The sequence below is a fragment of the Pelophylax lessonae genome (assembly GCF_965119305.1).
Source record: "Pelophylax lessonae genome assembly, chromosome: 9".
Classification (NCBI taxonomy): Eukaryota; Metazoa; Chordata; class Amphibia; order Anura; family Ranidae; genus Pelophylax; species Pelophylax lessonae.
In genome coordinates this window covers 242,929,066-242,946,492 of record NC_138776.1, presented here as the reverse complement: position 1 = coordinate 242,946,492, position 17,427 = coordinate 242,929,066, and the positions used below count along the sequence as shown (strand labels likewise).

Here is a 17,427-nt window from a genome sequence, read left to right as displayed (position 1 = left end):
GGTGCTGGATGACCTTGTCCCGACACCAGTGTGCCATCCGGCGCCCTACAGCCTACATCCACACATGCTGTAGAAACCTTAGTGCCAGGCAGGCACGGCTACATTTGAGTGCAAAATCTCATTTATACTGTTTTTAACCACTTCCCGCCCGCCCTATAGGCGTTTGACGTCGGGAAATTGGTTGCATTATCCTGACCGGACGTCATATGACGGTGGCAGGATAATGCACTCTGCGCGCCCCCCAGGGGCGTGCAGAGCGGCGATCGGTGATGCGAGGTGTCAGTCTGACTCCCCGCATCTCCGATCTCGGTAAAGAGCCTACTGATGTAGGCTCTTTACCATGTGACCAGCCGTGTCCAATCACGGCTGGTCACATAGTAAACAGGAAGAGCAGTTGATCGGCTTTCCTCAGTACGTGCCTGACAGGCATGAGTAAAGGAGCACCGATCGGCGGCTTCCCTGACAGGGGGGGGGTCGGCACTGGTAATCAGATCATTGATTACCAGTCCAGACCCTCGGGGGGAGGGGGGGGTTGCCACTAGAACCACCAGGGATGCCCACCCATGACCCCAGGGATGCCCACCCATGACCCCAGGGATGCCTACTATGGCCACCAGGGATGGCAATCAGGGCTCAGGGAGCCCCCCATTGCCCTTCCCATCAGTGCTGCCCACCAGTGCCCATCATTGCCATCTATCAGTGCCGCCCACCAGTGCCCATTATTGCCCACCAGTGCCACCTATCAGTGCCCATTAGTGCCCATCAGTGCTGCCCATCAGTGCCGCCTATCAGTGCCCATCAGTGCCGCCTATCAGTGCCCATTAGTGACCATCAGTGCCGCCTATCAGTGACCATCAGTGCCACCTATATGTATATGTATAGCACTGATTACTGTAGTAATGTCACTGGTAACCCCAAAAGTGTCAAAAATGTCAGTCAAGGGTCCGATCTGTCTGCCGCAATGTCGCAGTACCAAAAAAAAAAAAACGTAGATCGCCGCCATTACGCGTTAAAAAAAACAACAAAAATGACAAAAATCTTTCCCTTTGTTAGTAAATGCAATAACTTTTGCGCAAACCAATCAAAATACGCTTTTTGCAATTTTTTTTACCAAACATATGGTAAAAAAAAAAAAATTGGCCCAAAATGTTAAAAATTTTTGATTTTTACGGGGTTTTTTTGGGGAATTTCATATAAAAAAATGTGAAAAATATTGTTATTTTCGCAAAATTGACCCTCTTTTTTTGTTTATAGCGCATGATCAAAAAAACGCACAGGTGATCAAATACCACCAAAAGAAAGCTCTGTTTGTGGGAAAAAAAGGACGTCAAATTTGTTTAGGTACAGCGTCGCACGACCGCGCAATTGTCCGTTAAAGTCACGCAGTGCCGAATCACAAAATAGGCCCCGGTCAGGAAGGGGGTAAAATCTTCTGGGGCTTAAGTGGTTAATGTGATTCATCACCTCATATAAAGGAGCAGCTATCCACACCTATTGCACATTGAGGGCGCCATCACCTAACATCATTACCAAGAACCATCTTCAGTGTAAAGAAAAACAAGGAGTCCTGGAAGTAATGGTTTGGCCTCCACAGAGCCCTGATCTCAACATCATGGATTCTGTCTGAGATTACATGAAGAGCCAGAAGGATTTGAGGCAGCCTACATCCACAGAAGATCTGTGGTTAGTTCTCCAAGATGTTTGGAGCAACCTACCTACCGAAATCCTTCAAAAACTGTGTGTAAGTGTACCTAGAAGAATTGATGCTGTCTAAAAGGTAAAGGGTGGTCACATTAAATGATTTGATTTGGATCTCTCTTCTGTCCGTTGACTTTCAATTTTGTTAATTATTAAAAATGAATTATTAACACTTCTGTTTCTGAACACATTCTTAATTTCTTTGACACCTGCCTAAAATTTCGCAGAGTACCTTGTGTATTACTGCTGATTGCCCATCTGACCTATAGATGGCCACTGGAGAATGCGCTCACAATTGTTTTTATGAAGACGATTTTGAAAATTTAACACTGTATGTATAAAAAATGTGAAACTGTTTTAAAATGATATTCTTGTAAATGGTACGGGAGCAATAAAATAGGAATAGATCACAAAAAATATAAGACTGCTGTGATATATATATAGATTGTCAGCTCACCGGGTTCCTGGGCATAGACTGTTCCCAGCAAAAGCAGCACCAGTAGACGGATCATGTCTGCAGAGATAAAGAGAGAATGAAGTCAGTCTTCTCACATGGCTGTATCAGGCATATTCAATAAGATAGCACAAAGAAAAATAACCTGTAGAAACCAATCACATTTCACCTGTCATTGACCTGAAATATGACTATTTGAAGGTTTATATGGCGGTATACCAAGGTACCAAGTGCTTCTCATCAGATTTCAGAAGGAACCACATCTGTGGATCTTACAAATCCCCTGAACATGTTACATTTCTATACATTTTCAGAAAGATCAGCTTGGATTTCTAATACTGTAAAGCAGTCCGGCTGCAAAAAACGGTGAAGACCCAAACTCCTTTGCTATGTGTTTAGCAGCGATCTGAATTCCCACCATGCTTTTTAATGCTGGTTGCAGCACAATAGTACAGTAAAATAAAATTTTATTACTTTTTATGATCTTTACAACCTGACTTTATGAATGAAAAAACATTGAAACTGGACTTTGCAAGATCTGGCCGCCCATTTATCTTTCAGAGGATAGACCAAGGTGGAAACCATACACATATTCATTAGAGAAAGGGACCATTTTATGAACATGCTCAGCACTAACTTCTATGATAAATAATATATCATAATATAATTCTAAATAAAAGAAACCAGCTAATGCCACCGAAGAATGGCAGGCCCGGTGGTGCCTAGTTTAAAAATAAAAAACATATCCAGCTGTAAATTGCCAGATTAGCCAACATTTTCTGATGTTTGTAGACATCTTACAACGACCCTGTCACCATACCTATTCAGAGTTAGGAGGCAATGTCAGTATAAAGTCAACCCCCCCAGATCACCTATTACTCATCTGTCCCCTACTATCCCACCACCCCTTCCTCAATGGTAGCCACCATGAAAATGCCAAAACTTAGACGGATTGGTGATGTCACCCCAACCTTACAGTACTCTGACTCTATAGACTGGTCATTCAGGCCCAAGAGTTGCATCAGAGGCGTAACTAGAACCTTCAGGGCCCCAGCGCAAGAAACCATGAAGGGCCCCCCGGACCCCGGACCCCTGGCCGGGGCCCTTCCCTTCAAGCCTGGGGCTCTTCCCACTGATCCTGGGGCCCTTTACTCCCATTGCGGGACCCTTCACAAGTTCTTCAGTGGGCCCCCTTCCTGCCAACTTGAGGCCTCCCCATGGTGCTGGAATGCCAGGGCCCGGTTGCAAGTGTGGCCTTTGCAATCCTGGAAGTTCACCCACTGGTGTGAGTAGTTTTTATTTTTTGGTATTTTAATTGTATTATTTTTTATCATTTTATTTAATTTTTTTTAAAATGTCACTGACTATGACTCTGTCCATTCAGAAAAGGAAGGAGCTAGTAAATTACATATTTACCAACCCCTTCCTGGTTCTCTATTGTAACACATCCCCTGCAGGAGAGGGAAGGGAGCACAGTGGATAGGGGGGGGGGGAGCCAGGGGAGCACACATGGACCCAGAGACAGCAGAACACAAGTGAACTGGATAGGAGGAGTGGCGGGGGCAGCATACAGAGGAACCAATCTCCTCCATTTTCCTCCTGCAGCCACAGGAGGAAAAAGGAGGACAATGATTTCTCTACATGCTTCCCTCATCACCCCTTCTATCACAGGCCCCCTGGAGCATGGGGCCCGGTTGCAATTGCAACCCCTGCAACCCCTGTAGTTACGTCCCTGAGTTGCATCATGGGAGGAGGTCAAATTCACCCTCACACTGAGAAACACTGTGCATTTTTTTTAATCATGGCCACAGTTAGAGGTAGTATAAAGTGGCCTTTAGACAAGCAGGGCTTTTAAAAGCAAAGTTGTGTTAAAAAATCCTCCCCCCTTCCCTGGCATATGGCAAGCATCTCCAGGTGACCAAACATACTCTACTTCCTCCCATCTGCAACCACCTTGAAAATTGCAGAACCCTTAGATATAGGGAAACACAACAGTCACAATGCAGAGCCTGGTACCTAAGCAGCCAATTATCAGGCCTGAGCGCTTTCTCATAGGGACATGACTTTCAAAGTGCAGGTACTGACCATTAGGGGATAGTTAATATTTGTCTAGAATCTTTATGAATGCTGCAGTGGGAATCAACAATAAAACATTTACAAAGAAGGATTCACTTCTCTGGCGTGACAGTGAACTTGAAAAGTGAGGTCCAAAGGACTACAGATACATTTGTTATTAGAGTAAGGAGAATTCCTCTCTTGAACAGTCGTCACCTGAACATTGGAAGACTATGCCTCAAATGTAAAATTTTGGATTTGTCATAATTTTTTGTAGAGTGGAATCTCTCCTTTGAGGACACAGACAGCAGTAAGCTGCACTGCCCTTACATATATGATTTACAAATTTATATACCAACTTTATTATCTAAACCGGATGTGAAAAAAGGGGAAACTAAAAAAGAGAATATAAAGTAAAAAAAAAAACAGATGTGAAAAAAAGGGAAACTAAAAAAGACAATATAAAGTAAAAAAAAAAAAAAAACCCAAAGAATTCACATAAACAGCAACAACACTAAAAGCAAAAAAAAAAAAAAAAGAAAAAGAAAAAACAAAAACATAGTGAACTCCCATAAAAAAAACAAAAAGAAAAAACAAAAACATAGTGAACTCCCATAAAAAAAAAAAAAACAATGGAGTTCATTTAGTTTCTGCATTTTGTCTTTTGTGGAATTTCTTTGGGGTATTGCTTGGTTTGCTTTAATGCCCTTTTTGACATTATAATATTATATTTATGTTTAATCGCAAAATTACCTTTAATTATACATTAAATTTAATATTTAGATTTTATTTTTAATAATATTGTAGACTTAAATCACTGGATTTTGTTCTATAGCTCACTTAGTCCCGGTGGCCACTATCACCTCCACAGAAAGAGATGGGAAATCCATAATTCTTAGTTGTCCTCAGACCATTAGAGGGAGAAAATCTTCCAATGGGGATACCTGATTTAGTGACAACTAAAGATATGATTTCCCTTCACTTTGGAGGGCTTTCTGCTCACTTCCTGTTTCTGCAGGACAAAAAAGTAACTGTAATGCTCTCCCTTCTCTACTCTGTCAAGAGGTAAAGAAAAGTTTTGGATAAAGGTACATTTTCATTACATTAATAGGGTAGCCCATAACATGACAAAGTTTTGGTGAATGTATCAAGTTAGTCAACTTGAGATCAATCTCCAATAGTTGGGTCATGTGAGGCTGCCATCAAAGAAGGTCGCAAGTTTTGGTGAATGAATAAAGTTGGTCAACTTGAGATCAAACACCAATAGTTGGGCCATGTGAGGCTGCCATCAAAGAAGGTCACAAGTTTTGGTGAATGAATCAAGTTGGTCAACTTGAGATCAATCTCCAATAGTTGGGTCATGTGAGGCTGCCATCAAAGAAGGTCGCAAGTTTTGGTGAATGAATAAAGTTGGTCAACTTGAGATCAAACACCAATAGTTGGGCCATGTGAGGCTGCCATCAAAGAAGGTCACAAGTTTTGGTGAATGAATCAAGTTGGTCAACTTGAGATCATTCTCCAATAGTTGGGTCATGTAAGGCTGCCATCAAAGAAGGTCGCAAGTTTTGGTGAATGAATAAAGTTGGTCAACTTGAGATCAAACACCAATAGTTGGGCCATGTGAGGCTGCCATCAAAGAAGGTCACAAGTTTTGGTGAATGAATCAAGTTGGTCAACTTGAGATCGAACTCCAATAGTTGGGCCATGTGAGGCTGCCATCAAAGAAGGTCGCAAGTTTTGGTGAATGAATCAAGTAGGTCAACTTGAGATCAATCTCCAATAGTTGGGTCATGTGAGGCTGCCATCAAAGAAGGTCACAAGTTTTGGTGAATGAATCAAGTTAGTCAACTTGAGATCGATCTCCAATAGTTGGGTCATGTGAGGCTGCCATCAAAGAAGGTCGCAAGTTTTGGTGAATGAATCAAGTTGGTCAACTTGAGATCAAACTCCAATAGTTGGGCCATGTGAGGCTGCCATCAAAGAAGGTCGCAAGTTTTGGTGAATGAATCAAGTTAGTCAACTTGAGATCAAACTCCAATAGTTGGGCCATGTGAGGCTGCCATCAAAGAAGGTCACAAGTTTTGGTGAATGAATCAAGTTAGTCAACTTGAGATCAATCTCAAATAGTTGGGCCATGTGAGGCTGCCATCAAAGAAGGTCACAAGTTTTGGTGAATGAATCAAGTTGGTCAACTTGAGATCAATCTCCAATAGTTGGGTCATGTGAGGCTGCCATCAAAGAAGGTCGCAAGTTTTGGTGAATGAATCAAGTTGGTCAACTTGAGATCAAACTCCAATAGTTGGGCCATGTGAGGCTGCCATCAAAGAAGGTCGCAAGTTTTGGTGAATGAATCAAGTTGGTCAACTTGAGATCAAACTCCAATAGTTGGGTCATGTGAGGCTGCCATCAAAGAAGGTCACAAATAGAATTTTTACTAGGAAATAAAAGAAAGGAAGGGCTTAGAGTAAGAAACTTGGATAATGCGAATGACAAAGAAGCCTGGGAACCAGACTTCAGTGGAAAAGGCAGAAGACAGATTAGAATGAAGAAATCACATTGAAGACAAGAAGGTTCTCAAAGAACTTCAAGGAGTAAGGTAAGGGTTGTCATCATTTTACCTTTAGAGTTAGGAAGCTCTTGTGTCTTCAGGCTTCTTTGAGGTCTTCTCTAAGATTCTTCCTTGCTTCTCAGAGACCTCACATCTCTCTTTTATACCTTGGTTTTAGTAGCTGTGGTTTATCTTTGGCTCACAAAACAAATAAGGCAATCTGTTATGCAAAGAGCAAGATTGATAATCTCTAAACACCTTGATGTTGATTATTACCCAAGTACAGCTGTCCAAATTGCCTGGTTGATTTCTCATTTCCAGTCAAACGTATCTATTTCTACATAGAATAACCACTTGTGTGCCAACCTATTATATCTCTTCTTTACCAGGCCTTTATTCAGTGTTCAAAGCCGTGCCAATTTAACTGACAATTACTCAATAATGCAGCACTGTATCAGAATACATTTTATACCATTTTGTTAGACAGAGTTTTCTTTTGATGTTTTTTTTTTAATACTATAAAAGACCAAAAGTTAAAAAAAAAAATATATATTTTGCTTACTTCTGTTAAAATAAAAATGCCAGAAGAGTAAGAAAACCCCCAAAACATGTTTTTGGAAAGTTGACGCCCCAGCATCTCATTTTTTCCATGTTTTTTGGAAATGAAGAAACATGCAAGTACTAAGGGGGGTTAATGTTGGTAAGTGAGCACTAGATTAAAGCGGAACTAAACCCATTGATTTAACAGTTCAAAAAAACAGTTAGTTACATTCCTGGCTTGAACCAGGAATGTAAATGTCACATTGGTTGTGCTCTCAACCAAACTGTCAAACCTTCCAATGGCTGGTATCATAACTGATCACATGTGCAGCATCATGGCAGTTGAAGATCAAACAGAGGCATAGTTGGCAGATTTCGTGGTTGAAAACAATAGGAGGGTTTAGTTCCAATGTATAGGTCATACACAGAGGAGGGAGTAAATGAAGGAGTCAATGCAGGGCCATCTTTAATATTGATTGGACCCTGGGCAAACTTTTTCTTGGGCCCTCCCAAATCCACTTATCAACTATTTGTGAGCAGTACGGGCTCAAGGGGGAAGCTGCCTTGGGCCCCATAACAATGACTGGGCCCAGGGCAGCTGTCCCTTTTGTCCTGTGTTAAAGACAGCCCTGAGTCAATGTACTGGTCACATACAGTGGCAGGATGGAGATGAAAGGGGTTAAAGTGGAACTTTAGTCAGAAATTTCAGTCCTGCTAGATCACTTTAGGCTGACCCCTTTGGCAGGTATAGGTATGTAAAACATTAGAAATAAGTGCCTATACTGTTTAAAATCCAGCCATACACTTTTACCCTGCTCTGCACATGCTCAGTCGCTCTCCATTTTAGGCACTGCTAAGATTGTAGAGGCCAATCTGTTGACAGCCTTAAAGAGGAATTAAACCCTCTTATCCTTTACAGCTATGGAAGCTGCTTCTGCTTGATCTGCAACTGCCATGGTGCTACACATGTGATCAGTTATGACACCAGCCATTAGATCAGGGGTGGGGAACCTACGTCCCGGGGGCCGTATGCGGCCCTCAAAGTCATTTGGTCCGGCCCCCCGTGCAGCTGAGTCTGTGTCTCTCAGCTGATCTGTCAGAACGGAGCCAATGCTTCCTGTATAGTTCCGGCTCTGTTCTGGCAGTCGAGTGAGTCGCAGGAGGAGTGATATCAAATGCACTCCACCTGTGACCAATACAGGAAACATCGCCTCTTCCGCCAGCATTTCCCGCCAGCAGCACACACAGCAATACCAGCCAGAGCCAGCAGTACTCACAGCACTATAAGCCAGAGCCAGCAGTACCCACAGCAGAACCAGCAGTACCCACAGCAGTAACAGCCAGAGCCAGTAGTACCCACAGCACTACCAGCCAGAGTCAGCAGTACCCACAACAGTACCAGCCAGAGCCAGCAGTACCCGCAACAGTACCAGCCGTACACACAGCAGTACCAGCCAGAGCCAGTAGTACCCACAGCAGTACCAGCCAGCAGTACCTACAGCAATACCAGCCAGCAGTACCCACAGCAGTACCAGCCAGCAGTACTAGCCAGCAGTACCAGCCAGCAGTACCAGCCTGAGCCAGTAGTACCCACAGCAGTATCAGCCAGCGGTACCTACAGCAATACCAGCCAGCAGTACCCACAGCAGTACCAGCCAGCAGTACTAGCCAGCAGTACAAGCCAGCAGTACTCATAGCAGTATCAGCCAGCTATACCCACCAGCATTACCCGCCAGCAGTTCTTTTCAAAACTTACCACCACAAAGTTGACTGCGCTCCAGGCTGACCGGCGCAAACCTGGAAAACCAGTTGCGAGTAGCAACATCATCAATACCAGCTAACATCACACACTTCACCAAAGAGAAGCAGTTGCAGCCATCACATTAGGGGTGAGTTAATTCAATTTTTGACCAAATATAACAGGCACATTTTTAGGTTGATAATTTTGTACGGCCCCCAAATGATTTTATAAATACCCAAATGGCCCTTGGCAGAAAAAAGGTTCCCCACCCCTGCATTAGATGATAGTTGATGAAACAAGCAATTGTGACAGTTACATTCTTGGAATGCCAGGATTGCTAACTTTTTTAAACCGTTAAATCGATGGGTTTAGTTCTGCTTTATGATTTACTGCTGTTCAGGGGCTCTGGGGTTCAGCAAAATGGCAGCCTCCAGCAAGAATAAACAGGAACAACCCTGGAGGCAATTTACAGCACACATTCGTTTTGGTAGCATAATTATTAATGTGACATAGAATAAGGAGTACGGCGCCTCCCCTGGTGTTATAACAATGTATGGTGTAGAGCTGCCTTCAATCTAAGTGGTAATACTTGAATGTGAAACATGGTAAATAATGAGGCACTGCTACTGGTGCTGGTATAGTAACACATATAGGTACATATAACTGTGAAGGATATACACTTCATGCAATCTTAAAGCGGAGTTCCGGCCACGAAAATGTTTTTTCAATAAAAATACCCCCGTAACAGTCAGGGCTAGTACATTCCACAATGGATAGCCTCTGTACTGTCCCGGGTCGCACTTAACTTTTAGAAGAAATACTTACCTTGAAAATGTCTTCTCCAGCGCTGCCATCTCGGATGTGGGCAGCTGAAGCCAGCACGTCCTCTTCCGCGTCCTCTTCCGCGTCCTCTTCTCCCAGAATGCGCCTGCACCGGCCCCACTTCCGGTGGAAGCGCGTCATCCCTCCACAGCTTCTGGGCATGCCCAGAAGCTGTTTAGCAGGGAATGACGTGCCTGCACCGGAAGTGACGAGCGGGGCCGATGCAGCCGCATTGATTCCTGGGAGCGATGACGTTCACCTCCCAGGAATCAATGCAAAGAGGAAGTGACAGCGCGGGCCGCAGAGGGAGGAAGTGGACTCCGCTTTAAATATGTGACTCCAATTCCCGTGCTGGAGTAGATGTGATTTTTCACTCAAGAGTGATCAAAATTGAATAGCAATAAATAACTGAAGATGAATAATAAAGTGCTTGTGACAGACCGTGCTGTTTTATTAAAACGTGCTGAATCCAAATATGTGCAATAATTAGCATAAATAAATATATCAATTAAAATAAATAGTGCCATGCACATGATGACTGCCAAAGGACCAAAATTCACAATAATAAAGGTGCTGTATATGAAGTGTATTTAGGGCTCTCTTTAGATAAATCAATAATGTAAACGTGGTGTAAAGTGCTCAGTGCTGTGTCCAGATATCATAAACAATAAAAAATATATTCTTTAAAATTTAGTGCAAGGCAACAATACATATATTAACCACTTTACCTCCGCCCACAGTAATATTACTGCGGCAGAGTGGCTCGTTATCGTCTGACACTCCCCCTTCTGGGCGGCGCTTGCGCGCCGCCGGAGGCTCGCTCCCGCTGTTTTCGGTCACAGCGGGAGTCGGGCCAGGGGAAGAGCAGCGGCGATCGCCGCCGCTCATCCCCGATCGTCGGGGATCTAGTGTGGTGTAAACACAAGCGGGCGGATCTCCCAAGTGACAGGGAGTGACAGATCGGAGTGTTCAGCATAGCTGGACATCCGATCTGTCCTTCTGTCACATAGTCACCTCCCCCCCACACGTCAGTAAGCACCAGGCATACATTAACCCCTCCCTCTCCAATAAAATTAACCCCTTCCCTGCCAGTGTCATTTTTACAGTAACAGTGCATATTTATAGCACTGATTACTGCAGTAATGTCACTGGTACCCCCAAAAGTGTCAAAAATGTCAGTCAAGGGTCCGATCTGTCCGCCGCAATGTCGCAGTACCGCAAAAAAAATCGCAGATCGCCGCCATTACGCGTTAAAAAAAAAAACACCAAAAATGACAGAAATCTTTCCCTTTCTTAGTAAACGCAATAACTTTTGCGCAAACCAATCAAAATACGCTTATTGTGATTTTTTTTTACCAAACATGGGTAGCAGAAAACAAATTAGCCAAAAATGTAAAAAAAAATTGGTGTTTACATCTTTTTTGGGGGGAATTTCATATAAAAAAATTTAAAAAATATTGTTATTTTTTCAAAATAAACGCTCTTTTTTTGTTTATAGCGCAAAAAGTAAAAATCGCACAGGTGATCAAATACCACCAAAAGAAAGCTCTGTTTGTAGGAAAAAAAGGACGTAAATTTAGTTTGGGTACGGAGTTGCAAGACCGCGCAATTGTCAGTTAAAGTCGCACAGCGCTGAATCGCAAAAAGTGGCCTGGACGTAAGACAGCAAAATCCTCCGGTGGTAAAGTGGTTAAAGAACATATTTAAAGATAGTGTCCATACAAGTAGTGCCAAATCGTGTGTTATCTTTCTTCCCTTGGTGTAGTTCAATAGTGCAACAGATCTCTGATCCTCCACCTAGTAAGCAGTGGCCACTCACCAGAAGCACTCAGGCCTCTGGGACCTATAGTGCCTGTAGGACTCCTCTTTCCTTGGGAACCACTTCCCTCTAGGTGTTGGTCAGGGTCACATTTATCCAATAATGCTTAGATCTCAAGAAATGCGAAAAAAAAAATACTCTCATAGTGTAGTATGTTTTATTGAAAAGTTAATGTAGAGTTAAAAAAGTATTACACTCACATTTGTAGGTGCCTCAAATGGCACTTGCTGTAAGCCAAAATGACAGATAACCGGGAACCGCCGCTCTGCTTGTAGCGTGCGTTCCACTGTGCGTGTCACCCTGCTCCGACCAGTCGCAAACCGGAAGTGATGTCGTACTGGAACCTCAACCTCAAGAGGTTCCAAAGTCACATCTACCTCAGCACCGGAATTGGAGTCACATATTTAAGATTGCATGAAGTGTATATCCTTCACAGTTACAGTATCTCACAAAAGTGAGTACATCACTCACATTTTTGTAAATATTTTATTATATCTTTGCATGTGACAAATTACACTTTGCTGCAATGTGAAGTAGTGAGTGTACAGCTTGTATAAAAGTGTAAATCTGCTGTTCCCTCAAAATATCTCAACACACAGCCATTAATGTCTAAACCGCTGGCAACAAAAGTGAGTACACCCCTAAGTGAAAATGTCCAAATTGGGCCCAATTAGCCATTTTCCCTCCCCGGTGTCATGTGACTGGTTAATGTTACAAGGTCTCAGGTGTGAATGGGGAGCAGGTGTGGTAAATTTGGTGTTATCGCTCTCACTCTTTCATACTGGTCACTGGAAGTTCAACATGTCACCTCATGGCAAAGAACTCTCTGAGGCTCTGAAAAAAAGAATTGTTGCTCTACATAAAGATAGCCTAGGCTATCATAAGATTGCCAAGACCCTGAAACTGAGCTGCAGAATGGTGGCCAAGACCATACAGTTGTTTTTACAGGACAGGTTCCACTTAGAACAGGCCTTGCCATGGTCGACCAAAGAAGTTGAGTGCACATGCTCCACACCATATCCAGAGGTTGTCTTTGGGAAATAGATGTATGAGTGCTGCCAGCATTGCTGCAGAGGTTGAAGGGTGGGGGGTCAGCCTGTCAGTGCTCAGACCATACGCCGCACACTGCATCAAATTGGTCTGCATGGTTGTCATCCCAGAAGGAAGCCTCTTCTAAAGATGATGCACAAGAAAGCCCACAAACAGTTTGCTGAAGACAAGCAGACTAATGACATGGATTACTGGAACCATGTCCTGTGGTCTGATGAGACCAAGATAAACTTATTTGGTTCAGATGGCGTCAGGCGTGTGTGGCGGCAACCAGGTGAGGAGTACAAAGACAAGTGTGTCTTGCCTACAGTCAAGCATGGTGGTGGGAGTGTCATGGTCTGGGGCTGCATGAGTGCGGTCGGCACTGGGGAGCTACAGTTCATTGAGGGAAACATGAATGCCAACATGTACTGTGACATACTGAAGCAGAGCATGATCCCCTCCCTTCGGAGACTGGGCCGCAGGGCAGTATTCCAACATGATAACGACCCCAAACACACCTCCAAGAGGATCACTGCCTTGCTAAAGAAGCTGAGGATAAAGGTGATGGACTGGCCAAGCATGTGTCCAGACCTAAACCGAATTGAGCATCTGTGGGCATCCTCATATTGAAGGTGGAAGAGTGCATTCGATCTAACATCCACCAGCTCCGTGATGTGGTCATGGAGGAGTGGAAGAGGGGTTCCAGCGACAACCTGTGAAGCCCTGGTGAACTCCATGCCCAAGAGGGTTAAGGCAGTGCTGGAAAATAATGGTGGCCACACAAAATATTTACACTTTGGGCCCAATTTGGACATTTTGATTTAGGGGTGTACTCACATTTGTTGCCAGCAGTTTAGACATTAATGACAGCGTGTTGAGTTATTTTGAGGGGACAGCAAATTTACATTGTTATACAAGCTGTACACTCACTACTTTACATTGTAGCAAAGTGTCATTTTTTCAGTGTTGTCACATGAAAAGATATAATAAAATATTTACAAAAATGTCTGGGGTGTACTCACTTTTGTGAGATACTGTATATGTACCTATATGTGTTACTATACCAGCACCAGTAGCAGCGCCTCATTATTTACTGTGTTTCATAATTATTAATCTGGAATATATGTTCTTTGCTAAAGAACATTATATTTATCAAGTTGTTATAGGTACAGTTCCACTTTAATGTTCAGCGGGGAGGGGGGACCAGGGGTGCACAAAGGGGCCCAGGGATAGCAGGAAAATAGTAACCTGGATACAAAGGGCTGTTGCAAGGATTTTTGTCCTCATAGGCAAAGGTTTTCTGCCCCCCACCATCCTCCCGCCAAACCCACTACATTAACACACCTCCTGTATTAGAGTGCCCCCACTCTGGATGAAGGATCATAGGGGGCACCTCAGTCTGGGGGGGGGGGGAGTGTTAAATGTAGTAGCAGATTTAAATGCACTACAAACCTGAGGCCGAACTCCATCTCCCACTTTATAATCCGTTACAGATTTGTCCTTTTGGGAGAAAGGTTTTACATAAATAATTAAAAGCTGATCATTCTAAGCACCCCTGTCAGTGGGAGATGGTTTTTATATCCCCCTAACTGCTACATCTAGAGGAGAGCTTGTTCTGTTAAAAAAATAACAGACTTTGTGACAGGAGGGGAGCAATGTGACAGGGGGGGGGGGCAGTGTGACAGTAGAGAGGCAGTATGACAAAAGGGTGGGGGAGTGTGACAAGTGAAGGGTACCTAGGCAGTATGACAGGAGGGGGAACTATGATGGGGGCAATGTGACAGTAGAGGAGCAGTATGATGGGGGGCAGTGTAACAGTAGGGTAGCAGTGTCATAGAGGGGGGCAGTATGATTTGGGGGGCAGTGCAACATTTGGGGAGCAATATGATGGGGGGTAGTGTAACTGCAGGTAAGCAGTATGATGGGGGCATTGTGACAGTAGGGGACCAAGATGATTGGGGGCAGTGTGACAGTAGGGGAGCAGAAAGATGGGGGCAGTGTGACAGTAGGGGAGCAGTATGATGGGGGGGCAGTGTGACAGTGGCAGTGTGACAGGAGGGGGCAGTGTGACAGGGGGAGCAGTGTGACGGGGAGGGGACAGTTTGACAGGAGGGGGGCAGTTTGATGGGGAGGGGACAGTGTGATGGAGGGCAGTGTGACAGAAGGGGACAGTGTGACTGGAGGACACCTAGACACACACTTTACTCTCTCAGGTGCTGAGCACTGTCTATTTTTCCAGACTTAGGAATACACTGTGTCATTGCGGGAGGGGCCTCGGGCAGGAAGCAATTCTCTTACCTTACCAGGAGCAGCCTTCAGGCAAAAAGTGGGAGTCAGAGTTGGGGGGGGGGGGCGAGCTGGGAGGTGCAGCTAGTGGGTCCTAGCAATCACTGTAGTCACATTGTGGATAATGGCTGCAAGGAATAGCTAGGATCAGGCTGGATAGGAGGTTTGGAGGTGCAGCAGCATTTAGAGGAACAATACGCCTCCATCTCCCTCTTGCAGCCACTGAATGGAGTGGAGGACAAGCCGGCAGAAGGAAAATGGAGGTGAGTTCCTCTATATACCCTCGCCCCTCCTATCTAAGTGTAGACAAAAAAAATTTGAACTTACTTTTCTGTATTACCCCCACACTCGCCGGGGAGATGTTTATGCATGCCATGCACTTCCTAATAACATACTAGCCTACGAGGGTCTTTGCATGAGGGGCAGTGCATGGGGTCAGATGTTGTCTTTCATAGAGAAACATATTGAAAATGATACTATGTTATGTAACATATATGTAACAACCTGTATTGATGTTTTATAGACATTTACGGTATCCTTATCAGGTTAAAACTGCCCCTGAAGAAGCTTTGTGTAGCGAAACATGTCGGGCAAAGACATAGGTGGTAGCAGGAGTAGCACCACTTAAAGATGCAAGAGGACCCTATATGTCTCAAAGTTGCCAATTGTCACCATTATATGTTGGTTTTTGTATATATAATTTGTTTTGTATGTCCCAGTGTTAATGTATTTGATTGAAAGTTTTTTAACATTATAATTAAAAACTATTTTTTACAGAAACGAATGTGTAGTTACATATCTTGGGTATGATACCAGTAAAAGTCCCTCCCCATAGCCCACAATCACCAATGATCCTTAAATAGGAATTGGTAAATACAAAAATAAGTGTAGACAAATATGACAGGGGAGCTGCATGAGCCTCTTGAAACATGGGGCCAGGTTGCAATTGTGACCCTTGCGACCCCTGGTGACAACACCATCTCAGGGACATTTTTTACATCCATTGACACCACCAACTCAGGACCATACTAGCTGTCACTTTTTGAAATCAGCTCCTCCCACACAGCCGCGTCATTCACTCACACAGCTCTGTGTGTGAATGAAATACAAGCCCCAACATCCTTTGCGTCTCTTGGCTTATAGTTCTCATCGCACTACCATGGGGCTGTGGAGCGCTGTGGTAGTTCATTGATTCTTCCTGTCGGTGTATCTGCTTGCACGTACCGGATGTATGGGCACACAGATACAATGACAGATCTACAGTAGACGTGCATGGCACCGGCAATCTGCTGATCACTTGTGCAATGCTTTAGTCCCGGTTCACACTAGGGCGACCATAGGGAAGCTGCGGACCCGTTCTAATAGGAGCGACACAAGTCGCTCCGACTTAGAAAAAGGGTCCGGAGCTTCTTTGGGGCGACCAGGAGGCGACCGCCATAGACTTCAATGTTATGAAGTCCGTGGCGGCCGCTCCGAGGTCGCGGCGCGCTGCTCGCACCGCGACCTCGGAGGTCGCGGTGCGAAGTAGCGTCGCGGTAGTGTGAATGGGGGCTTACAGACTCAAAAAAATAAATAAATAGATGCACATTTCTTTAAAAAATAAATAAATAAATAATGCACATTTTTTGTAGGTAAAAAGAACTTATCCTTTAATTTGCCAGAGACACCACTGTCACAGTAACATTTTTCCTTTCAGTGATACGATTGACACAGGGACACTTTTCCCTTACATTTTTTTTTCCTTTCAGTGATACCACAGATGCAAATACATTTTTCACTCCCACACCTCCAACTCAGAGACATTTTTTTTCTTTTAGTGACACCACCAACTCAGGGACATGTTTTTGCAGCCGTTAGCCCCATACTTGTGTAGCAATTTTAAACTTTTCAGTTTGCTGTTGTGCAACACAAACATTGGTACTACATTACAAATATTTCGGTGCACACCAATACTGTCCCTCTTCCTTTCTCCACCAAATGGGGGGGGGGGGGGGGGGCTTGGGGTGGGTAAAAGGCAGGGGGGGGGTGTTGTGGGATGGCTGGGTGCTAAGAGGGGGCAAAGTTACCCATGTTCGCTCTGGACACTGGATAACCTTGTCCAAGTCTGGGTGCTTACTATAGTCAATTAGTGCTCCCACAGGTTGATCTATTGTAAAACCAATTGGCACAGGGCCAAGTGTTAGCCTTTGCATTACCATGCTTATCACTTATGTTGTAAGGGTTACTGTAACAGATCCCCAATATTTGGACCAAGTATTTCTGTCTTAGGTCCCCAGAATCTCCAGTGATGCAGTCCTGGCCCCTCAATTCCCCCCAAACATCAGCCTCCAGCTTGATGAAGGTTAAAACAAATGACACTTTATTCACCAACTCAACCTCCAATATATATCCAGTAATTAACATACCTGGCCATCTGGACAGACACAGGTGAA

General features: G+C 44.1%; 1 protein-coding gene across 1 annotated transcript in view; it reads right to left on the bottom strand.

The window, feature by feature from the left end:
- LOC309564342 (uncharacterized protein) overlaps positions 1–17,427 on the bottom strand; it is a gene marked incomplete at its 5' end in the record, with an annotated part of 150,245 nt that overhangs the window by 31,397 nt on the left and 101,421 nt on the right. The window contains one exon of the mRNA XM_082268968.1: positions 2,156–2,212. Within this exon, the coding sequence (XP_082125094.1) occupies positions 2,156–2,212 (57 nt within the window). The remainder of the gene's footprint in view (positions 1–2,155; positions 2,213–17,427) is intronic.